Raw genomic sequence first — 25865 nt, 5'->3', positions numbered from 1 at the left:
GGCCCATGGTTTGGCTTTGTCTAAAATAAAAGTTACACATGGCTGCATCTTCCACCTATTTTGACATGCATGGTCAAGTTTTGAACAGCTCTAAATACGTGGCAGCTAACCAGGCATCTCATTGCTGACAACCGTCTCCTTTCATCCATTCAGTGGCTTCTTTCACAGTTGGAATAAAATCCAAAGTCTTTTAACACAGCCTAAGAGGCCCCATATGACCATGCATAGTGCCATCTTTCCTTCCATAGGGCCACTCTGCTATAATGACAATGGCTTTTTAACCTTTCCATAAACACACAAATCTCCCACCCCTGCCTCAGGGCCTTTGCACTTGCAGCTCTCTGCCTTCTCTGCTTCCCAGGGCTGCCTCCTCCTTATTCCTCAGGTTTCACTCAAATATCCCCTCCATGGATTCCGCACCACCCCATCTAAATTTGTAACTCCTCCTTGGAGTCAATTTCTTGAATTTCCTTCACAGCAATGAAACTACGCTGCAATCATCTTATATATGTGTTTACTGCTTGTAGCTCCTTCATGACTAAATGTTAAATTACTTGAGGGCAGATACCCTGGCTGTCTTGCCACCTTAACATCTGGAATGCCTGGATATAAATACGGCCACTATTCAATTAATGGATAAATGTGAGAATAAATGACTTAAATAGTAAAATAACCAAATACTTAGTGAGCACCTCTTTAGGTCAGTTGCAACTCTGTTGTACAAGTTCATAATCATTACTCACTCAAATGCTTTCATGGAAAAAAACACACTCTGGCACTTGATATAAAAACATCAAATGCCACATACTCTGTAGACAAACCAGGGTATTTTTAGGATTTGCTACTGAGTTGTAGAGACAATAAAAGTGGAAGGAATTATAGCAGTCAGTCCTGATGCAAAAGGTTCACAGCAAAAATATTTATATCAGAACCACCTGGGGGGCTTTGCCAAAATGCCAACTCCCAGGTGGTCTCACATCCTGAGATTTCTTATTCAGCAGGTCTCATGGATGGGGGTCTAGAAATACATTATTGATAAAGCTCCATGGTGATTCTAAGGTCCCACCCCAGGTGAATGGTCTGATTTAGATCAGACCTACATTTTACAGATGAGAAAACGAAGATCCAGAGAAGGGAAAATGATTCCCCTAGATGCAGAGAGCTAGTAGTGGAACTGGGGCTACTGTGAGGATGATGATGATGATTTTAATTTAAAAAATGTCTACAAGGCACCAGGCCTAGTACTGAGGTCTTTACCTGCCTCGTTCCAGTTAATGCATCCATTAACCCTTCTAGGCGTGTGCATTTCACAGATGAAGAAAATGGGGTTCAAAGAGGTAAAGTGACAGTTGGATCTTGGTCTCTGGACCCCACAGTCCACCCTCTTTGCCACACTGAAGCACCTCCTCCTCCCTGGATAGGCCGCTCCCCATTACATCACACCCACCCTTCCTCCAGTCGTTCCCACAAAGCAGTCAGGGCCCTGAGGTGATGGAGCTCAGGCAAGGTCCGGAGATGGATCCACTGCTCGGCTAATAAAGCTTATTTCTTCTTCAGGGCCTCTTCCAAGGCCCTGGGAGCGCCTCTAGGAATGTGTTCTTATGGCCTTGTTTTTATTTTTTATAATTTACAGAAGATACTTTCATACTCTTTGTCTTAAAGAGGGTCATTCCATATTGCCTAAGCTGCAGGTCCATAACACTTGGATCTGCCCCTGCCAGGAGCACAGAACAGCAAAGCCAGAGCCCCAGTCAACCAACATTTCCTTACCAAGCATCTCTCTGCCCTCAAAATAAGCTATTGTTCCCGCCTGTCAGTATGCTTCATGTGGGGGATGGACACACATCAGTTAATTTTCATCTCATAGATTCTGACTCGATATGAGTGCCCAGCTGGGCTCTGGGCTTCTCTCTGTGGTGGTGAACCCTGGTCCCCATGGAGGACAAACTCAGACCCCAACAACCTGGTCCCTCCTACACCCTTGATAAGGAGCTTCACAGCTCCGTGGCTTACAGCACTGCCTGAGCTCTCATAGGAGCAACCAAGTAGGTAAGAGAGGTGTCCATCCAAGCAATCTTCTTGGGGCAGGCAGAGACAGGAAACTGTCCATTAGAAATTGGTGGTTCTCCTTCCACAGTACAGTGCTAGTGGGAAGTGGCACCAGCCAAGGACAACATTTCCCAGCCTTCTCCGCAGTTAGCTATGGCCATGTGACCATCTGTAGCCAATGGACTATGAGTGATGTGCATCACTTCCAGGCCGAGCCCATAAATACCCTCCATGTGATACTCCTCCAAGGTCGTTTTCCCTTCCAGCCCTCCAGAGGAACATCAAAGCCACATGCTGAAGATGGCTAAGCTTCAGTCAACCTGAGTTCCAGAAGGACTGAGAAGAAGCCTTCCACACTAGCCTGTGACCCACTAAGAACTTCACGTAAGATACACAACTTCCATCAATTATGTTGGACCATTGTACTTTTGGGGACAGTTGTTTGTTAACGTAATTAATATTCTTCACCTTTCTTGAGAATTGGCATCGCCCACTAAAACACTTGTCTACCATGGGAAATGCTATGTTCTCACAGGACCCTAACTCACTGGCCACAATTGGAGAGTCGGGGTTGGGTACCTCAATGAAGCAGAGCCAGCAAGTCTCTTTGAAGGATTTCTGAACCTGTGACCCTGGGATTCCACAATAAGGAAGCTGCCACCAGAGAGGAAGGAACCCTTGCTTTGGGTTGTTTTGAAGCCATACCTATATCCTTGTCCTTACTGTAATCTGGAGTTTCCTCCCTTCCTTGTTTCTCTCAGCCACTCAATTCCCCTTCACCCCAGTTAGTCATAGTTGGGTTTCTGCCATTTGCAACCCAGTAGAGACCTGGTCTGCATACACACCAGATCAAAAATAAGGTTGGAGAATGGTACTGACAAAGGTGTTCAATGATGATCGATTGAAGATTCCAGGTTGCTACTCCAGCTCCCAAATGCTGGCCTCCCTTTCCTCCAGGTCTCCACAGCCTCCAACACACCCACAAACCTTCCTCCACAAAGCCTACCCCCGGACTCTACTCATCCTTTGGGCAATGGCTCCTGGAGTCCATGGACCTCCAACAGACTCCAGCCATCAAGAGTAATCCAAAGAGAACACAGTGACAAAATTAACTTTACCTTTTCACTATCCAGAGAAGACTCAGGGCCAGGTAGGCAACTGTGCTTAACAAATAAGCCAGAGGCAGATCATAGATGAAGTTCTGAAATTTCACCCCATCAATGGTGTAATGTCCATAGAAGAGGCAGGTATCCTCCAAGAAACCCTGAAACAAAGCCAAGGGCATGAGGTCAGACTGGTTGACTGCAAGGAACCAGGAGATCAGTCTCTGCCTCAAGGAATTCACATTCCAGTGTCATTGTTCATCCCTGAATTCCCAGAGACTGGGAAAATTCCAGAGGTATACAGGGTGCCCAGTTAGTGTTTGGGGAATAAAGCACAGAAAAAGCCTGAGTGTTAAAAATATACAGGTGTACAATCCAAAAATAAAACTGAGGAAACAATTCCATGAGCAATAACAGCAAAAATAGTAACATACTTAGGAACAAATTTAACAAATGAAGTATAAATCTTTATATTCTTGGAACTATAAAACATTGTTTAAAAAAATTAAAGAAGATCTTAATGAATAGAAGAATATCCATGTTCATGGATCAGGAGATCCATGGCAACACTGCCCAAAGTGATGTACAAAAGCAACACATCCCTATTAGGTGCCTAGCTGGCTTCTTGGTAAAACTGACAAGATAATCCTAAAATTCGCATGGAATTGCAAGAGACTCAGAATAGCCAAAATAACCTCAAAGAAGAAGAGAGTTGAGGACTCACACATCCCAGTTTCAAAACTTACTAAAAAACAACAGTAATCAAGACACTGTGGGCCTAGCATTAAGAATAGACATACAGATCAATGGAATAGAACTGAGTCCAAATATAAACCCATACATCTATGATCAACTGATTTTTAATAAGGGGGAAAAAAGAAAGTTTTCAAGAAACGGTACTGAGACAACTGGACAGCCATGTGCAAAAATAAGTAAATAAATAAATGAAGTTGAGCCCCTCCTGTATACCATATATAACTTTTAACTTAAAATGGATCAAAGATCTAAACGTAAGAGCTAAAGCTACAAAACTCTTAGAAGACAGTTAAATCTTTATGACCTTGGATTTGGCAATGGATTCTTAGATATGACACCAAAAGCGCAAGCAACAAGAGAAAAAATAAACTGGACTTCATCAAAATTGAAAACCTCTGTGCTTCAAAGAACACTATCAAAAATGTAAAAAGACAATACAGAGAATGGGAGAAAATACTTGGAAAGCATACATGTGATCAGTACTTGTATCTAGAATATAGAAAAATTCTTATAACTCAACACTAAAAAGATGGATAATCCAATTAAAAATGGAAAGGAGATCCAAATAGACACTTATTCAAAGAAGATAAACAAAAGGCCAATAAGCACATGAAAAGATGCTCAACATCTTTAGTCATTAGGAAACGCAAATGAAAACCACAAAGTAATTCTACTGCACACAAACTAGGGTGGCTATAATTAAAAAGTCAGGTAACAGCAAGTACAAACAGGGATGTGCAGACATCAGAAAATTCATACATTGCTGGTGAGAAGGTAAAATGATGCAGTCACTTTGGAACAGTCTGGCAGGTCCTCAAAAAGTTAAACATAGGGTTACCATTTGACCCAGTGATTCTACTCTTAGGCCTATACCCCAAAGAACTGAAAAGATGTCCACACAAGATCTCGTACGTGAATGGTCTTAGCAGCATTATTCATAACAGCCAAAAGGTGAAAACAACCCAAATGTCCGTCATGAATTTATAAACAAATGTAATGTTTCCACACAATGAAATCTTATTTGGCTATAACAAGCAATCAAAGACTGACAGAAGCTCCAACAATGGATGAACCTTAAAAACATGCTAAGTGAAAGAAGCCAGAGATAAAAAAAAATACACATACTATTTGATCCCTTTTATACGAAGTCTCATGAATAAGCATTTCATAAAGATACAAAGTATATTCGTGGTTGCTTAGCACTGACTAGGGGAATTCGTAGGTGACAGTTAAAGGATACAGGGTTTCTTTCTGAGGTGATGAAAATGTTCTAGAATTGATTGTGGTAATGGCTGCACAACTCTGTGAACAGACTAGAAACCACTGACTTGGGACACTCTAAATGGTGAACTGAATGTTATGTGAATTGTATCTCAATAAAACCATGACCAGGACAAAACAAAACAAAACAACAAACAAACAGACAAAACCCCCCAAAGGTGCCCCATCTGAAAATATAGCAGAGAAAAGTCTGTGACTTCTTATGGTGGGAATAACTGAACACTCAAACTCCCCCTTGGATAGCAAGGATAGAACATTCTAGGAAAGTGAGGAAGGGAACATATTCAGAGAGCAGAAACAGTATAATTAATACCTGGAGGTTCACTATAGCATTGCTCGTAAATTGTTTATATAATTGTTTATAACGAGGGGACATGGAAGCAATCTGAATGTCCATCAATAAGGGACTGGCTAAGTCATAAAAAAATCCATATTATAAAATATTAAGAAGACCGTGTAAGTGCATGAGAAAGGATGAGAAAGCTATGAGCCATGGTGTTAAAGGTTTGGTGGTCTCTGAGAAGAGGTACTTCATTTTTTACTCTATATTTATGATAACCATGTATTCTTAGACTGAGTAGTTAAGTACAGTTTTTAGGAGGAAAAAAAAAAAGTAGAAACAGAAAACTCTATCTTCTCTTTAACTCTCCCGTAGGCAAGACACACAGGCCATTCAAGGCTTGCCCAACTACACAAAACCTGTTTCTACTGCCCTAGCTTGGGATCAGGGTTGTCATCAATCTCTCCCATGAAATAATGTAACATCACAGGACAAAGGTCCACTGGGTCTGGTAAATAATTTCTTGGATTTGATCATGAGTTTGGCCCAGTTGTTTTCAGCAAAGACAAGCCACTGCTTAATCTCTCTGGCCGTCTCCCTCTTGGGCTTATTTAAATTTAAATTTAAATTTATATGTGACCTGATAAAGGTATTAGCTAAAACTACTGCAGTAGTCATATTATAATATATACACCCATCAAACCAACAGGTGTACACCTCAAATGTATACAACATTATATGTCAATCGTATCTCAATTTTAAAAAAAGCCACATAAGACTGCTACGTGCTTACTATGTTGAGAACCAGTGCTTTCAGTGAATAAATGTGGTGGGCATACGGGAATGCATTAATGAAGGTTTTGAAAACACAGGAAAAAAGATGGTTATAAGAGTGTTACTTGCTCAGTATGTTCAGAATACTTTCTTTTAAATCAACGCATGGGATGTCAATGCTGTAATGTGTGTAGAAAAGTTTTAATAATTCAGCGTGACAGAGAAGTGTGTAAGATTGCTACATACTTGCAACCCACACGGAGAACTCTGGTATTTCCATGAATGGATGTGACAGTCACTTTGTAATACATGTAGAAATGCGGCATTTGCTTGCAACAGCGAAAACACTGGTCAGTGAATGGATGTTCTGCTCATTCTATATAATACATGAAGATAAATGTTTAAACACACATGAAAAATATTTGTCAGTTTACTACTTGCTTGCCATGGTGAGAACAGTAATATTACAGGGAATGTATGTGATGGCCATTCAGTAATGCAGGTAGTATGGTTTTAAAAACACATATTAAAAAGAAATTGAAATTTAAGAATATGAAAACAAATGTATGTATGTATATGCATGACTGGGACACTGTGCTGTACACCAGAAATTGACACATTATAACTGACTGTACTTAAATTTAAAAAAAAAGGAATTTAAATCAATAACAATAAAATTAAATTAAAATCCAGTTTCTTGGTCAGATTAGCCACATTTCAAGTGCTCAAGAGTTAGTGGCTATCGAATATCACAGCACAGATCCAGAACATTCTCATCACTGTAGAAAATTCATTCTTCGGGACAGGTCTGTTCTTTTATCATATGTAGTTTATTGAACATTTATGATCGAATGCATCTAAATCTCCTATAAAATCTTTCTTACGACAAAGAAGATTATAGTGTGTGGAGACCTACGAGGAGAAACTTCTCTGGTGGGATGTGATCTAAAGAAACGGGGCTACAAAGTGTTCTGCGATTTGCTCCCACTTTGCTCTCATTAGCGTATGACCTCGGGTGAGTCACAATTTCTTTTACTGGGACTTATGTCAACCCTTGTGTTTGGCTCTTACTGCAGACGTTCAGGAACCTGGTCTTTCAATTAATCTATTTTCAGTGTATTTGAGGGTCCAAATCCAGAATTATGTTAAATACTTACAGTGCCAGAAAGTAAGTCTATGATATAACTGTAAAAGTAAATGAGTCCAGAACTACTTATTGGATATACTGTGCATTGAATATCTGCAAAACACAAAAACAAGAACATCAGTGGAAATAGTGTTACAGTCTCTAAAACTTGTCTGTCATAATTTGTGCACATATGCATGTCTATGTATACACATTTAGATGTCACATACAATTTGTGTATGGATGTGTTTGTGAACATGTGATCTTCCACGTGCAGTCTAAACCCCAGTGCACCAAGTACAGCAGCATTTTCCCCTTTCACTATTCTCCCTAAGCATTTGGGGAATATATGTTTTTTTTTATACATTTTAGATATGGGTCCACTTACAGTACACGTTTTTGGCTTGTATTGGTATTTTTATGTTTTGGGATTCATATTTGCACATGTTTTGGAGGCTGTGTTAGATATAATGATTATGCCATTTTTAAGCACATCCAGTTTTCAAAGATCTCCACATGTGTGCAAATTTAACAAACAGTTTTACTTTAAAAATATACATATTTACCTATGTATAACTGACCAAGAAATTTTTTGAGTATCAACTTTAGTGACATTACATTATGCTTGAACAACTAATTCACTTCCTCTGTATCAGTCAGCTATTGCTGTGTAACAAATAACCTCAAAAATCTCAATGACTTAACCTCCAAACCTTTACTTCCTCCCTCATGGAGCCACAGTTTGAATTCATTCAGATGACTGAGGCTAAGCCAGGATGCACTCCAGGCTCCCAGATAAGCTGATGTCTGCTCTACATGACTTCACTCTGGGACCAGGCTGAAGAGGCAATGGCTACCTGGGGGATGATCTCCTCACGGTTCTTCTCATAAGACAAGACAACCACACAAACCCATTTCAAGCTACTATTCCACTAGACAAAACAAGTCATATGGCCAAGTGCAGTATCAATGGGGGCAGAAAGTATTCTCTGCCTACAGTGCAAAGCTTTGCAAAGTCACAACTATAGGGGAATGACACACTAGGGAAAATAATCCAATTTACCACCCCCTCTCTGAGCCTCACTTTTCTTTTCCCTTTGTTAAAATAAGAGAGTTGAACCAGTTCCCCCCAGGGTAATTCCAGCTCTGCCATTTTATAATGGCACATGTGTTCTAATGTGTGTTTGCTTAGTCACTCAACAAACATTCCTTATTCACAGTGCATCAGGTAGCTGCTGGAGATAAAAGGATGAGGAAGGAGCAGTTCCTGCCTTTGAAAAACTCACCATCAAGTGAGGAGTGAGGTTTATATAAGGTGTTCAAATGGTTGTATGAACATAGTATTAGAGGCAGAGAGGAGGGAGACAGTCATTCTATTTGGAGCGGAGTCAGGGAGATGGAATGAAACGACTGGCACTCCACTCCTCACTCACTGCCCTCAAGCCTAGAGGTTGACAAACTATGGCACTCAGGCCAATCTGGCCAGTTGCCTGTTTTTGTCAATACAGTGCTATCAGTAGGCAGCCATGACCATTCAGGACATTTGTTCATGGTCACTTCTGCGCCACCACAGCAGTGCTGAATAGCTGCAACAGAAACCACACGGCCTGCCAAGACTAAAACACTTGCATCTAGCCCTTTTCAGGAAGTTTGCTCACCAGCCACTCCAGGCTTTTTGTTTCTCTAATATGCTGAGTTATTCCCAGCTGTGAACCTTTGCAGGTGCTGTTCCCCTGCATGAAGATGCTTCCCCAAGCTCTCCAGCAGCTGCCTTCTCCTTGCCCTCCTGGGCTCGCCTTTTATGTCCCCACCTTCCCAGAGGGCTTGGGAGACCCCTCAGCTTCCAGTGTCCTGGTGTCCGATCTCTCAGCACCTTGACCCTTCCCTCTCCCCACAGCCAAATTCATACCTTACACATCTCTTCGTGTGGTCCCTTCCTAACACCCATCCCCGCTCCAGCGCATCAACGCTGTGCATGCAGGTGTGGTGCTCCCTGCTGTAGCCCCAGGCCTGGCTCAGGGCCCGGTGCATGGCAGGTGCTCAATAAACACTTGTGGAAGGAATGAAGAAGGGAAGGAAGGTGAGAGCAGGAAAAGAGGGACTTCTGAGCCTTTCTTTAAGGGACAAAATTTATTAAGTTAAGAGAAAAAAAAGTATGCGCAGGAGAAGGACAGTCAGAGGAAATAATGAGGAAAAAGAAGAGATGCGTGGTGTGCACGCCCAGAGTCCAGCTCCATCTTCCCGAAGAGGGCAGCCTCCCTCCACCCAAGGCCCTGCTCACGGCTGAAGGGAGAATTGAACAGGCAGTGGCCAGTGAGACAAAATGATATTCAGTTCTTCCAGAAGGAAATACTGCTAAAAATAACCCCACAAAAAAACAGCTGCCATTTATTGAGTACTTTCCTTGGGCAAAGCACCCTATTATCTTATTTAATACTCATTTTAAAACTATGAGTATTGTTTAAACGATCACTACTTATACTTTTAAATTTTCTGCACTGAATAATATAGAATTTATATTATTTTCAATTATTTATAATTTAAATAATAAGTCTTTATTTTTAGTGAGCTAAGTATTAAATAGAATGGCATTATCTGAATAATGAAACAACTGTCTCACTATTTAAATGATCACCTTCATGCTACAGATAAGGAAAATGAGGCTCAGAAAGTCTAATCAGAAAATATGTATGTATACACATGACTGGGACATTGTCCTGTACACCAGAAATTGACACATTATAACTGATGGTACTTCAATTAAAATAAAAGAAAAAGGAAAAAAGAAAGTCTAATCAAGAGCTGGGCCTTGAATGACTGGGACATTGTGCTGTACACCAGAAACTGACACATTGTAACTGACCAGACTTCAAAAACAAATTTTTTTTAAAGAGCTGGGTTGTGAAACTGAACCCAGCATCTTCACATAGCAGCAGGTGCTTTTTATCTGTATAATGGACATATTAGAAAATAAAAATGCAGCATCTGGCATACAGTAGGCACTCAAAGTCAGGGTTCATACATTATTCTTACTTGATTTTTAAGTGTGGTTGAATTAAAACAAAAACAAGTATGAGGAGGAATGTTTAGGGCCACTGAAATGACCGTAATGAGGGGTTCTTCTGGGGAGTGGAGTTATGTGAAGGAAGCACGAGGTCTCCACTTCTAGCACAGAGCGTGGTACTAGAGGGTATCCAATGAATGTCTCCGCAATGACAGAAACTCTCACCATTTGAATAAACGGGATGCCCGGAAGATCTGACTTATGTTGAAAATGCAGCAAGAAAACAGATCCAGCACCTGTCCTAGTGTCTGGCAGATGACTAGTGTTTAATAAATGGAGGCCTGAGCATCACCATTATTGGAGATTAAAGCCTTGAAATAAAGTCACTGGAGTAGATTATCTTATATTTACTAAATATTCCACTTTCCTACCCTGCACTGCTTCTCCCAAATGCCTTGCTGAACCCAGGACTGGCGAGTGACCTCCTTTCGCTAATAAGATGTGGCAGGAAGGTTGTATGTCATCTCCAGGCAGAAATTTTAGGAGCCAGCACATTTGCCATGGCTCTGTTTCCTTTGGACACAGTGACTGTCAATGGTCCAGAAAGAGGCTGTTCCATCAGCCTGGGCTCCAGAGTGAAGACAACACAGAACAAAGCTACTAGCAAACAGTGATGGACATACACTTGTGAGTAAGAAAGAAACCTTTGTGGTTATTGAGTGCTGAGAGTTATGCGGTCATCTGTTTCTGCAGCATTATCTAGCCTATCCTGACTAATACAGTTGCCCAAGACTTAGAATATAAACATTCCTAGAGAAAGTAGCGTTGCAGCTAGGTACACAATGAAAAGAACACTTTCCGTGGTAAACCAGGTGTCAGACTCACCCATGCCTTTGGATGGAATGAGCACAAAGCTGCTGTTGGTGATCTTGTATCTGGTGAGCAAGACTGGGAGCAAAACCAGCATAAAGATGATCAAAAATATCACCAAATTCAGCAACACCAAAAACCGTAAGAAAGAGAAGTAGGACTGAATCCCAGTGCCAAACTTCCCTAGAAAAAAGAAATACAGATATCATTGACCGGGAGTATTGACCCAGGACCCACTGTAGATTGAATCAGCCACTGACGGCTGAACTGAGTTTGGAGTCTTGGTGCTGGAGGAAAAAGAACCATTTTATATTTTCTACTGTTGGCTTTAAGGCTCCACTTCCTAGTGGTTTAAACTTTCACATGTAAATCTACAATTAATCTTAGTCATGTGAGATTATATGAGGGAGGGCTCCATATTTATATTTTCTCAGGAAAAGCTAATTGACTCAGCACCATTTATTGAGAAGGCTATCATTTCCCCAGTGAATTGCAGGAGTGAATTGACTATGTATTTATGGGCCTGGTTCTGAATTCTCTGTTCTGTTCTGTTCTAATGGTCTATTTGTCTATTTGTCTATCCTTGCACCAGGACCTGACTGTATCATTATTGTAGACTTATAATAATACTTGATATATGGTGTGCTAAGTCTTTAGGCTTTGTTCTTCCTCAGGCATCCTTGGTCCTCTGCACTTCTGTATAAATTTTAGAAGCAGCAAATTAGTTTTCACAAACACACACACACACACACACACACACACACACATGAAATCTGCCGAGATTCTGATTGGGATTACATGGAATATACAGGTTAATTTGAGGACAAGTGACATCTTTACAATACTGAGTCTTTGATCCATAAAACATGATATATTTAGGTTCTTTAATTTCTTTCAACAGTATTTTATAGTTTTCTGTGCAGAATTATTACACATAGTTCTTTAGATGTATTCCTAAGTATATTGATGCTATTGTGAATTGCACTATTTATTTTTAAAATTTATTATGTATTTTTTATTTGGGGGACAGGGAGGTAATTAGGTTTCTATTTTCTTATTTATTTTTCATGGAGGTACTGAGGATTGAACCCAGGACCTTGTGCATGCTAGGCACACACTCTACCACTGAGCTATACCATCCCCCCATTGTATCATTTATTTTTTTAATGTTTGTTACTGGTATGTAGAAATACAGGTGATTTTATATAGAGATCTTACATCTAGCAACCTTGCTAAATTCACATAGGAACCCTAATAGTTTCTTTTCTGTTTTCTACAAACAAATCATATCTGCAAAAAAAAGATCCTATTTCTTCCTTTCTGGTCATTACCCATTTTCCCCATCATTGTACCCTGGCTAGGATTTCCACGATGATGCTGAATAGAACTGTGACAATTAGCAGCCTTTTCCTCATTCTCAATCTCAGGGGAAAAGCTTTTAATATTTCATCATTAAGTATGATGCTTGCTGCAGAATTTCTATATACATATATTTTTTTTCTTGTCAGATTAAGAAAGTTCTCATCTATTTCTTATTTGTCAAGAATGAAAATTGAATTTTATCAATGCTTTCTCTGCATCTGTTGGGATAATCATATCATTATTCTGTTAAGGTGGTGAATTACATTAGTTCATTTTCAAATAGAAAACAAACCTTCTACCAGATAATGATTAAATTATAAGCACAGCCATAAAGCATTCAAAGAATAAGGGTGTCTGCTTGTTCATGATGTGGGCAAAGAGCTTATATTCTGAGACTGAAAATATGAGACCCACAATCTTTGCTTCTCTCCTTGCCGGAGCTAAGGAGATTAACTTAACAAACCTTCACTTCCTGCCAGATGAGTACATAGCCAGCCAAGAAATCTCAGGAGTGGAGTCACTGAAGAGAAAATCAAAGCCCAGTTCCACAGGGAGACACTGCTCTCCAAGCCACTTCATGAATGAAAATCTCCCGAAAGCCCATCACTTAATGGGAGAGGAAGCCGGGCATGGCACCTAAAACCTTGGGCTCTGAAGCTTGGCTGCCTGGGTTCCAATTCTGGGTCTGCCTTGTCCTAGTCAATGAACTTGGATACATATTTTAACCTCTCAGAGCCATGCAAGTGACGAACACCTATGTGAAAGGTTCTTGTGAGGATTAACTGAGATCATATGAGTAAAACGTTTCACACAATGCCTGGTTCACACTGAAGGCTCAATAAGGGTTAGTTTTTTATTCTTTTTTGCTCCAAACATGATGTTCACTTAAACCTCTAAAGTGGATGGTTAAAATTCTAAGTTTCTAGTGAAACCCCTTGGAAATATGTTTACACTCTCCCAATAAAACAACAATTAGAATAGTTCATTGAGTAGATTTTACCAATGGAATTTTATAGGTTTTAAAATGATAATAATGGAGACAGTCATTTCTTCCATTCACCCTCTCATGTTCCTTGCAAACATCACATTTCCATTTTAGCAGTTTTGAGGAGATGCTTGTCAGCTGTTCTGCTTCATGGTGGAAACTATATAATCCTAAAAGGTATTCTCCCCCGGCTCTGCTACGTCACCCAAATGTTCAAATGTTTTTTTCTAATTTTATATTTTGGGATAACTGTCAAGTTTCATATTCTTGCTATGGACTAAATTGTGTCGTGTCCCCCCCACCCCACCCACCAAAATGATATATTGGAATTCTAACCCCCAACATGATGACTAGTAGTTGGAAATGGGCCTTTGGGAGGTGATGTGGTTTAGGTAAGATCATGACGGTGGGGCCCTTATGATAGAGTTAGTCCTTTTATAAGAAAAAGCGCCCAAGCTTGCTCATGCACGCTCCCTCTCTCCTCTCTCCCTCCCTCCCCCTTAAGCCCACATAAGCAGGAGGTCCTGCCAGGGCACAGGCAGAAGGGGGCCCCGATCTCAAACTTCCAGTCTCCAGATCTGTAAGAAAATCAATTTCTGCTGTCTCAGCCACTCAAGTCTATGGATCTGGTTCCGGCAGCCTGGGCAGACAAACGCAATACAGGTACACCTCACTTTATTGTGTTTCACTCTACTGCACTTTGCAGATATTTTATTTTTCACAAATGGTAGGTTTGTGGCGATGTTGACTCAAGCAAGTCTCTCAGAACTGCTTTCCCGACAGCATTTACTCACGCTGTGTCTCTCTGTCACATTCTGGTAATTCTCACAATATTTCAAACCCTCCACCAGCAGAAAGACTGTAACTCACTGAAGATGATGGTTAGCAATTTGTAGCAATAAAGTATTTTTAAATTAAGGTGTGTACACTGTTTTTTAGATATAATGCTATTGTAAACTTAACAAATGACAGTATAGGGTAAGCACTTCCTGTGACTCACTTTGTGATTATATCTGCTTTACCGTGGTGGTCTGGCACCAAACCCGCAGTATCTCCGAGGTCGGCCTGTACCTTGTCCCAGTTCTCACCAGTACGGGGAAGCAGGGATATTTAGTATTTTCAGGGCCATGGGTGTCTCTGGCAGTCTCATGAGGCCTACCGAACCCCACCTTGGAATGTTATTTTTAAATGCACAAAATATAAGTGGACATACGATGGTCATAATATTAGAAACTAAATTTGTGATAAATTAATGCATGAACACCTTCACTAGCACGTGAAGGAACAAGATCCTAGTGGCAGATCCAATCTCTGCTGTAATTTCAAAGTAGTAATGAGCACAGATGCTCTTCCCAGACAGCTGGAGGGGACGGGAAGACATCTGTGATCTCGCTGGTGACAAAGACCCAGGCTCTGTCCATTCTAACTGTGGTTTGTTGCTCGCATTCATCATGGAAGGAAATGCTACCTCCCAGCTGGAGGTCAGGGAAAACGAAGTTGTATTTCCTCCAGGCCCAGGTGACTTCCCTGGAGGAGCGCGAGCGACCTAGGGGGCGGTACCTTCTATGCTGCGAATGTCCTCCCGCCACAGCTCCAGGTGGGTCGCCATCTCACGAGCCTTCTCTATGAACCTCTTCCAAGACTTGCTGCTGTACCGTTTCCACTGGTCCCACTCAGATAAGTACTTCATTTGGGTCTCCTGAATGTCCCTGCGTTAAAAAAACGAGCATGACGGTGACAATGGCAGTGTTGTCAAGCCTCAGCATTAAATGAAACCCCAGCCGAGAGGGCGTGGAAAATCTGGAGCCCTCATACACTGCTGATGGCAACGTAAAACGGTGCAGCCACTAAGAAAAGTTTGGCCATTCCTCGAAGAATTGCCATATGACCCAGCAATTCCCCTCCACTCCTAGGTAGCTACTGCAAAAGAATTGAAAACAGTGTGTCCAGCAAAAACCTGTGCATGAGTGTTTATAACAGCACTAATAACAATAGCCAAGAGGTGGAAACAACTCAAGTGTAAGCCAGTGAAGGACTGGATAAACAAAGCAAAACCTATCCCTGCAGTGTACTATTATCCAGCCATAAAAAGGAATGAGGTACTGAGGTATGCTACAATTTGGATGAAACTTGAAACATGATGCTAAGCTGAAAGAAGTCAGACACAAAAGGTTGCGTATTATATGATTCCATTTATATGAAATGTCCAGAATGGCAAATCTATACAGACAGAGAGTAGATTAGTGGGTTGGCAGGAGCTGGGGGGAGGGGAACAGACTGACTGCAGACAACAGAGGCTGGGCGGTGGCAGAGCCACAAGATGGAAGGCATCTGGGTCCCTGAGTGACTGCAAAGTCCCTCCTTGACCTCAGCCCAAGACTTTCATGTGAGCAAGAAATGAACTTCTCACACTCTGAGATTTTACATGTTTGGGTATTTGTCAGAGCAGTTTAGCTTACCCTAAGTAATTAACTTTTAATTATGCAAACTCTTTGGGAAATACACTCCAGGCACAAAAAGCTCCTCTGTCCAAAACACGCATCATATATGGCTCCTGGACAAACCTCAGTCTCCGCTTCTCAGAGATGTTCAGCGCATACTTCCGAATGGACTGGCTGTCGAGGTTTTCGGTCATTCCTCCCTCCAGCTGGGAGCTGTAAGAGTCTGTTGGCTTCAGTAAAGTGCCACTTTGCTTGTCTCGGGAAAGGATGGTTGTTCTCCTACGTGCAATGGACCGGTAGCTTGGCAACTCTTGAAGGAAATTCACAGGTGGGGAAGAAAAGCAGCTAGAGTCCAAAGAGAGGGTCTCTGGGTGAGAAAGAAAACCATCATTCATCCCAGTGAAACTGGGAGCCCAAAACCAAAACTTATATAGGAGATTTGGATCTCAGACACCCTAACTAAACGTTGCAGTCACAAGCTTGGGCCACTGACAAGAGCATTTGTACCTTAATTATTTTATTTACTAGGATGGCGCTCAAGATAATGAAATCATCAGCAAACGAGTTCACTTTCAGCAAATGTGTTTGCAAATACGCTTTAAGTTACACGATACCCAAGTTTTAGTGTTTGGCCGCAGACACTTGCTAAATGTGTGGCCCCAAGTTATCTAAATCCTGTTCATTTGTCAAATGGGGCTAGTGATATATTTGCCCCAACTATCCTCACACAGCATAAGGTATACGATGTATGGGGTAAAACTGAAAAGCATAACCTGCTAGGCAAATACACAGTGATAACAATATCGACAACAACAACAATAATAATAATAGCATTTACGGAGCATTCCCTACGCACCAGGCACTGTGTTGAGCTCCACACGCACTCATGGGATCTGCGCTGGCCTTGTGATCTGGCTGGACCACAGAATGCAGCGCAAGTGAAGCTGTGTCTGTTCTAAGCGTAGCCCCGTGAGGCCTTGCCAGCCTCTGCTGCTCTCTGGATGCCAGCTGCTGCTGCCATGTGAACAAGCCCAAGCTAACCGGCTGGAGGATGATGCGAGGTGGGGCAGGGATGATCACCCCAGACGGGACCATCCCGGCCAGCCTACAGCCAGCCATCTCCCAAGTGACCATGGATGCTCACACGTCCTGAGGTAGGTAATACCACAATCCCCATTTTACAGATGAGAAAATAAAGTCACTGGTGGGTTCCCCAACCCCTTGCCCAAGCCCTCAAAGTCCTGCATGATCTGACTCCTGCCCACCTCTCCAGTTCCTCGGGCTCTCTGCCCTCCAAACACATGTCTGAGGACCCTTCCTATACTAAAATGGGCCCATGTCCCTCCTCCTCAGAGCCTTTGCAGATGCTGTTCCCTCTGCCTGGAATAAACCTGCCCCATCTCTTTATCCTAGTAGCTCCTAGTCAAATGTCACTTCCTCAGGGAAAAGGTCTCTGCCTCACTGCACTATTACAGGTAGCTTGTGATCCATTTTCCCACACACAGGAAGTCCTTCACAGCACGTATCATAATGTATAACCATGTATTTATGTGTGTGACTGTGTGAGGACATCTGTCTTGCCCAGTGAACTAAGTTCTCAGAGGATGGGTGATGGATTTCCTCACTATTGCAACTCAGGACCTAGCAGTACCCTTGGCTCGGAGTAGTTCAATAAATACCCAGTGGATGGATGGATGAGTGGGTGACCTTCATAACTTGCCCATGCTTCGAGAGCCTGGGAGTGGGGACCTGGAAACAGAGCCAGGTCTGCCCACTCAAGAATCTATATTCACTCTGCTCTATCAAGCCAAATTTTGCTGTGTCCTGTGCAGCGGTCCAAGGAGGGAGAGCTTTCTGTTGAAGATGAGGAATGAATGCCACCTTCAAGACGGGTTTTACGCCTGATCTGATTTTAGTTTGAGAAGAGCACCTTAAGTGAAGACGGGACATGGAGTCGGGATGGAGGAGGCAGCTGTAAGCACTAAACCCCACAGGCAGCAAAGCTTCTACAGTTTAATGTTAGATACTAAATTGCTTGGGTTTGAATCCATGCTCTGTCGATTACCAGCTGTGCGTCTTTGGGAAATTTACTTAACCTCTCTGAGATTCTGTTTCCTCATCTCAAAAACTCATTCATTCACCAAATATACCTACCGTGTGTCAGATCTGGAGCTACGAATACCACAGTGAACAAAGCAACACCCTACTCACATGGCACTTACATTCTGAGGTGGGGGCACAGGGAGATCAGACAATACACAGGCAATAAATGTTATGCCAGGTGATGATGAGTACCGTTTAAAAAAGAGTGGGGTGAGGGGACAGAAGTGATGGGTGGGATACACTGTTTTTCATAAGGTTGGGTTAGGCATGGTTTCTCTGCTGAGGCAGCATTTAAGCTGAGGCTGAATAAAGAGAGGGTGTTTTGGGGAAGAGTGTCCTGGAGGAGGAAAACAGCAAGTGCAAAGGCCCTGAGGCAGCAGTGAACATGGCATGTCTGAGGAAGAGCACAGAGGCTTTGGTGGCTAGAGAAGAGTAAATGAATGAGAGCTCACAGGCTCCTTTGTTGGTGGCCCTTGAAGAGCCATCCAGCCCTCTATGGTCCCCTTCCCTTTGAATCCAGGCTGGATCTGTGACCTGCTTTAACCAAAGGCTGCAACAGAAGTGACACTCTGCCAAGCCTTAAAAGGGCCTGGAAGCTTCCACCTTTGCACTGTTGGGAGTCCAGGGCTGCCGTGTAAGAAGTCCCCCAATGCTGCTGGCCGATCACATGGAGAGAAAGAGGCCCCAAGCCTCCAAGAAGGATAACCAAGGAACTGGCTGACAGTGAGAACCAAAGTCCGGGGCTTATGGCCCCAGCGAGCCATTGCAGCCAGTCCCCAGCCCTCCAGGTCATCCTCACCATGGGCAGGAAGAGGCCACCGGATGCTCAGACCCAGGAGACATGACACACAGCTGAGCAAACTGTCTCCTCTGTAGCTGCAGATTTCCTGAGCACGGAATCAGCAGAAGTGATAAAACGGCTTAAGCCATCACGTTTAGAGCAATCTGTAAGCAACAATAGGTAGCTGGGACACGAAGAATGGGAAAGTGGGGTCAGAGATGGGGCCAGGTCACCCTTGGATGGGGCAGACAGGCAGCCACTCAGGGCTCTAAGCCAAAGCATGTGACCTGACCATGTTTCGGAGCATCACTCTGTGGCTGCGAGGCTAAGGATGTGAGCCATCACAGGGGTCAGCTTATGAGAATCAAAGGCGATCACGTAGGTAGTAACACTGCGCATGGTGTCCGGCACAGGGTGGATCGGGCTCCATAAATATACTCGTAGCTAATGGGGCGAGGGAACGTGGGAGGAGGGGACCAGCTGGGGCCTTGATCTGAGCTGCAGTCTGACAGTGCAGATCTGTAATCCTTGCCTCTCTGATGGGCATGTTCACACACAACAGAACAGCTGTCCCATTGCCAATGACACCCAGACACGCGTCCGGGGCCCTGCCAGTGGCCAAGGGCAAGCCTGCAAATCCCACTCAACCTGTCATTTCCCTGCCCCAGCACATCCTGGGGGTGTGACACACTTCCATTAGCAAGGGTGGCTCCCTGAGCAAATGCAGGGAGGGTGGGGAGTTGGGGGCCTGAAGGCTACAAGGTCCAGCCCCAGCTGGAGGCCGCTCTGTCCTCCCCTCCGGACAGCAACAAAGGGCTGTTATTAACCAAGAACAAAGGCCTTTGAATATGGAGCCACACCGACCTGCTGAATATTCAGCAGCCCTGGGGTCAGGGACTGAGGGCTGGAGCTGGAGCGGGGGCTGGCTTTCGCCCACTAGCCAGGCCACCCCAGGAGAGACAATGACCATCTCTGAGTCACTGTTTTGCATCTACAGAACGGAGGATATAACACTGTGACCTCATCAGCGTGATCCTGAGGACAAAGCTGCAAACAACCTAAGGAATACTGGCTGGGAATTTTTGAGCACTTACCTTATTCCAGGCTATTTGAAGTACACATGTGCATCAGCACACTTAACACTGTGAACTCCTCTTTGAACAGAATTATCCTATTTTACAGATGAAGAAACTGAGGCTCGGAGAGGTTAGGTGCCTTTCCCACTCACTCCGCTAGCAGGTGCTGGAACTAGGAACCCATCACAGGTCTGTCCAATGCCGAAGCTGCAGTCTTTACTACGAAACCATTCAATGGGCTATGGGCCTGCAGTGCTTCAGAGACACTAAGATGCCACATGAATTAACCACTCGACAGTTCCTGCATCCACTCCGCGGGAGAGATGCAACCTATTCACACGTCAAAACAAACAACAGCCCCTGGTAGAAAATTCTATTTTTAAAATGACCATCATTGAAGAGGAACGCTTTCTCAGACATCCCTGGGAAGTTCTCCATCTTCAAGTTAAAAAAAAAAAAAATCACAGCCATACCTTTGAACACAGGCATCATTATTTTTATAGCTGATCCACCACTAACTGTTTGCACATAGGACCACACGCTTCCCAGAGCATGACATCATCAATTTCTCACGCCAACCTGCAGGGAAGACATCGCTGCCCTGGCCTTTCAACAGGGAAGCTGAGACCTGGAGAGACGGCGGCTTGCCCAAGGCTTTGATGTCAAGATAGACTCCTGGTTCTACCACCTCTTAGAAAGGCAGGTCGCGTCACCTCCCTGAGCCCTGGTTTTCTCATCTTTAGAGGGCAAGACGGTCTCATTACAACTATTGTCAGATGTTCTCCTGAGCTGGTCACTTAAGCCTGTCGGGGTGTGAGCTGCTGGATGACCATGTGCGTGGGAGGCGGGAGCGTATCTCAGACATCGGGGTGCCTCCGCCTAGGGATGCCTAGATCCTGTTGGCCACTGGAGTCATATTTCAGCAAGGAGAAGGTTCCTTAGGTGGGAGGATGACTGGGTAATTACAGGAGATGTAGGGGCAGGGGCAGGCATAACTACTTCCGGGACCCGGTGTTCTTCCAGGTTAAGGATAAAGGTGGTCTCTCTGAGGCTTAGCGCAGTATCTTGGGCACTGAAAACCTTCCATCTGAAGAACGAATGAATGAATGGACAGAGGCAGGCACATCTGGAGAGCATCCTTAGGTCCCAGTTTTCTTGCTAGCTCTTTCTACAGGACACCAAATCCTACCAACGGAGTACAAACACTCCCAGAACATGGGCACAGGCCAACTGTCATCTAAATGGCACTGAAACTACCACCAGCTCCCTCGAGAGCTTGCCGAGAGCCTAGCCTGACCGTATTTGGTGTGGGGGTCACTTTAGGGTTTTCCTTCCCACTCACAGACTTATGGAAACTCTGGGTAAGAAGGGACCTTGTGGGTCATCTGGCCCAGGCATTTGGCCAGCTGCTGTGGGAATTAGTTCTGTTTGATACCTTGCATGGAGCCCCTCTCTGCATGGGACTCCTGCTTCCTGCTTCGATGAGCTTTCACTCTCTCCTCCAATGAGCACGTGTCTCCTAACCCCCAGTCCACTGCATCCCCATCATTATTCCATCCTCTTCCCTACCTGTTTACTTAAATATTGCCTCTGACCCTCTCCCTCCCCTATTAGACGGTAACCTCCATGAGGAAAGGGGTCCCATCTCTCTCCCTCACCATGGAATCCCCAGGCACTGGCACAGAGCTGGACACACGGTAGATGCTTACTAAAAACCTGCTAAATGAATGAATGCATTCATGAATGAATCACGAATAAATGAATTCTGTGCTGGGGATACCAGCAACATTGGATCACCCACTAGGTAGACCACAGTATTATGTTTAGTACACCAGCAAAACAGGGGCACCAAAAAAAGAGAAAAAGATACAAGGAATTTAAGCATGTAATATTATTCTTTTCTTTAGGGATGATTTTTTCCCCACAATTGAAAAAGCTGGCAAAAAAATATCAATTGAGATACTGATCCTATATTACATTCTTCCTATATCAGGTACTTTGCACAAGCCAGCCCTACTAGACACGTGTGTGTACACCCTGTTTGATGTTACCAATAAGGCAATGCAGACATCGATCCCAGGACTTTTTGACTTCTCTCCACTCATGTCTATGTGTGACATTGTTTTTATTTTGGATGCTAACTGGAGCTGGGGCACTTGAATAATCTGTGCTCACAGTTACCAAAGGGTCTTAACCCAAGGGCACACAATCCAGGGGATTTGGCGAAGCTGCTATGACATCTCCACCAAGTGCTCAAAAGCCTCCGAGGCCAGGGACTCATCAAGGCCCTACTCCTGGAAAGGCCACCCACCCATCCACCTAGCCATTCACTCATTCACTTGAAAAGATTTACTGAGCAATTGCTAAGTTCCACGCACTGTTCTAGGACTGGGACATAGCCTTGAATACGACACACAAACTCTCCATCTTTATGGGATTGACAATCTAGCTGGAGGAGACAGACAGTAAACAAGTAAGAACAGTGTATTTCAAATGGTGAGAAATGTGTGGAGAAAAACAAGGCAGGGGTGTGTCTGAGCAAAGCCTGAAGGGAGGGAGGGAAAGAGCCCCAGGGTTACCTGGGAGAAGAGCATCCAACAGAAGACAGAGATGAGCAAGGTAGAGATAGAAAGGGCAAGCGCGAAGGCCCTGAGGCAGGACCAAGCCCAGTCAGTTCAAGTAACAAGAAGGAGGCCAGTGTGGCTGAAGGAGAGTCAGCAGGGCTGACTTATGTGGTAGGAGGTCAGGGTAGAAACAGGCCAGGCCACACGGGGCCTGTGGGCCATGGTGAGATCATGGTTTTTACCTGGGGCAGGTGGGAACCAAGGGGAGTTCTGAGCAGAGAAATGACATATCTGGCTCAGATTTAACAGGATCTCTCTGGCCAGCCATGTGGCTATTTCTGTCCTTGAGCTACACGGGCTGGCACGGCTATATCCCGTGGCAGGGCATCACATGTCAGGCCGCACTGTCCTGCAGTGACAAATGTGTTCTATAACGGTACTGTTTAGTACGGTGACCACGAGCCACATGCGCCTACTGGGTAACTGAGATGGCTGATGAGAGAGGAAATGAATTTTTAATTTTATCAGACTTTATTAAACTTACATTTACAGCCATTTACTATACTGGGCAAGACTGAGGGGCCTTCTTCATGGGGACCAGAGCCTAGTCTGAGAGGGGAGGGCCTTGGGAGCCTCCTCCATCTGCCAAACGTCAGAACTGCAGGGCAGGGAGGACCTGCATGAGTCATATCCCTTGGCACCTGGGTGGGGCCTGGAGACTGGCTGGGTCCAAGGCTTTATGACCAGGTGAGCAAACAGCTTTCAGGAACAGTGATTCACTGGGTGATCAGAGTCATGCTGGGCCCTGAACTCAGGTCTCCTGGCTTCCAAGCCAGTAGGGTATCTGGTGGGCTGTCCATGGAGCAGTTACTATGATTCCATCTGTCTGAGAAGGTGACAAGCCACAGTGGTTAAGAGAACTGGCCCCAAAGCCCGCTGCCTGCATGCTAACCCCAGGTCCACTTGCCACTTGTGTGGCCTGGCATGTTTCTTGACCATTCTGGGCCTCAGTTTTCCCACCTGTAGCATGGGCGTAGAAGTTCCCACCTCACATAGCCGTCCTGAGGGTTAGATGACCATCGTATGTAAAGTGCTTCGAAAAGATCAGGTAGTAAATACTGTTACCACATGGTCCCTGGCACAACTATTCAACTCTGCCACTGCAGCAGGAAGGCAGCCAGAATCCATACGAGTGTGCATGACTGCTTTCCAATAAAGCTTTATTTATAAAAATAGGTGGTGGCCCAGATATGGCCCAGGGGCTGTAGTTTGCAGACCGCTGGCTTGAAGCAGTGCCCTGTGCATCGGGCTAGCTGCTTGAAGTTAGGACTCTGGTTATTCGTTGATGAACTTCATGTACATGAAGACTTAAATTTGCATGGGGGGGTGCTTCCTGCTACGGACCAAGTTAACTCTCTATATGGACTGTTTATCTTTCTTGGCTGGGACCTCTCCAAAAAGATTTCCAGTATTTCTGGAAGTGCCAATAATAAGTTAGCCTTTACTGAGCACTGACCACGTGCCATGATGATGTCAAACCGTTTAATGCACAAATGTCCTGTGACCCTCACAATAGGCCCTCCTACGTAATACCCTCATTCTGTAACATGGAAGGTTCAGAGAAGAGAAAAACTTTGCCCAAGGCTAACCTAAGGTCTGACCAATACAGGCAAAGACCTCAGTGTATCTTACTCACTCTTACACCCCTGGCGATTAGCATGGGGGCCCGGCATATAATAGCTGCTCAAAAAAACGTGTCAAATGGATACACGGTCACGGAAGCTCTAGGTTCACAACATTAACATCCTTCTGTTTCTGATCAAGTAACTTCTCAGGGCCTCAGTTTCCATGGGGGTAAAATGGGTGAATAATACCTACTACACTGAGTTGCTGCAAGGAATTCAAGAAAGTGACACATTTGAGTCCAAAATCCAATGGCTGACCAGGGCCCTCCAGAGCCTCAGGAACGGGGCTGACCTCATCCCTCCTCCTCCTCTCTCCACTCCAGCCTCAGGTACACGGAGCTCATCCCCACTCTGGCTCTCTGCTCTTCCCGTGGCCCCTCTGAACGCTTCCCACCCGTGCTTCACCCCCGCCTGCACTGGCCCCTGCACATCCTTGGGCCTCGGCTCAGCAGTCCCCTCCCCGCATAGACCTTCCCAAACATGACCACGCCCCTGAGACAGGCTGCTCCCCCTCTGTCTCATTACCTGCTTGTTCCTTCTCAGAAGTTGTGGTTCGCTGTCACTAGCCTCTCCTCTACCTGTTTAGTGTTTCCCCTGCTGGACTAGAAGCTTCATGAAAGCTTGTCCCCTGCCTGCCTCTTTCATCACCAGGCCCCACGCCTGGTACTTTTGGCTCAGGGTCAGTTCCTGGCCCCTTCCTCCCAGCAGGGGCTTGGGGGGAGCCCCGCAGAAGGGCTGGGTCGTCCCACAGCCAAACAATGCTCCTTTAAAAAGTGGCCAGAGGGCAACAAAGGTTACAACACTGAAAAGTTATTTCCCCCTTTTATCTCTTAAATTCTTCACTTCCTGAAAAAACAAGCCAAAAAAAGCCACCGAGGGCCTTTGGGTCTTTGGGCCTAATCAGGGCCTGAGTTGCTGAGCAGAGCTTGGCCTCTTCCAGACAGAGGAGAAAATAACTCAGGTCAGATGGCTGGCTCACCAGAGAGCCAGTGGGCCTGAGCCCGGCGTGTGTAATCTCCAGCTGCGTCCAGACCAGCAGAAGAGCCCTGCCGCCCAGGACACCTTTGATGAGTTACCTGGACGAATGCACTTAGCAGGTAAGGTGGGAAAAAAAGAAACACTGCAGGTCAGATGGTTACTTATCTTCAAGTTTCATACAGTCTGTCTGACTAAAATAACCCAAAGCATATTTGTTTAACTACAAAGTATCTAACAGCACAACTCCAGGAAGTATAGGCACACAGCACATGCAGTCATTAAACTTTATAATATTAGGGCCAAAGAAGGCAATAATAATAATAATAATAATAATAATAATAATAATAATAATAATAATAATAAGGCCAACCGCTACCATTCAAGCACAGGGCACCTGCCCACAGTGGTGCTAGATTCTTAAATGCTTCTCATTAAATCCTCTCAGTTGTGGGTATGATTCTTCACGTCTTACAAATAAGAAAACTGAGGCTCAGAGAGGTAACAGGACTTGCTCAAGGTCACACAGCAGATAACCAGCCAAGCTGTGATTTGTACCTAGAACAGGCAGGCTCCATAAGAGGTTCTCTTCATTTACCTTAAAAAACAAACAAAAATAAGTTCCAATGCCCCTCACAGGAGGAGTCTAG

At 44.2% G+C, this 25865-nt stretch overlaps 1 protein-coding gene across 2 annotated transcripts in view; it reads right to left on the bottom strand.

Annotated features, from left to right (window-relative positions):
• The window catches only part of TMC7 (transmembrane channel like 7), a 48624-nt gene that overhangs the window by 17728 nt on the left and 5031 nt on the right, over positions 1-25865 (bottom strand). For both annotated transcript variants that reach the window (XM_074346267.1, XM_074346268.1), the window contains exons 2-6: positions 16155-16398; positions 15151-15299; positions 11259-11426; positions 7401-7483; positions 3168-3313 (exon numbers count right to left, since the gene is read on the bottom strand). In XM_074346267.1, the coding sequence (XP_074202368.1) occupies positions 3168-3313; positions 7401-7483; positions 11259-11426; positions 15151-15299; positions 16155-16398 (790 nt within the window). The remainder of the gene's footprint in view (positions 1-3167; positions 3314-7400; positions 7484-11258; positions 11427-15150; positions 15300-16154; positions 16399-25865) is intronic.

Source organism: Camelus bactrianus, chromosome 18 (genome assembly GCF_048773025.1).
Source record: "Camelus bactrianus isolate YW-2024 breed Bactrian camel chromosome 18, ASM4877302v1, whole genome shotgun sequence".
Lineage (NCBI taxonomy): Eukaryota > Metazoa > Chordata > Mammalia > Artiodactyla > Camelidae > Camelus > Camelus bactrianus.
The sequence above is the reverse complement of the archived record's forward strand: the minus strand, read 5'-3'. Positions and strand labels throughout refer to the sequence as shown.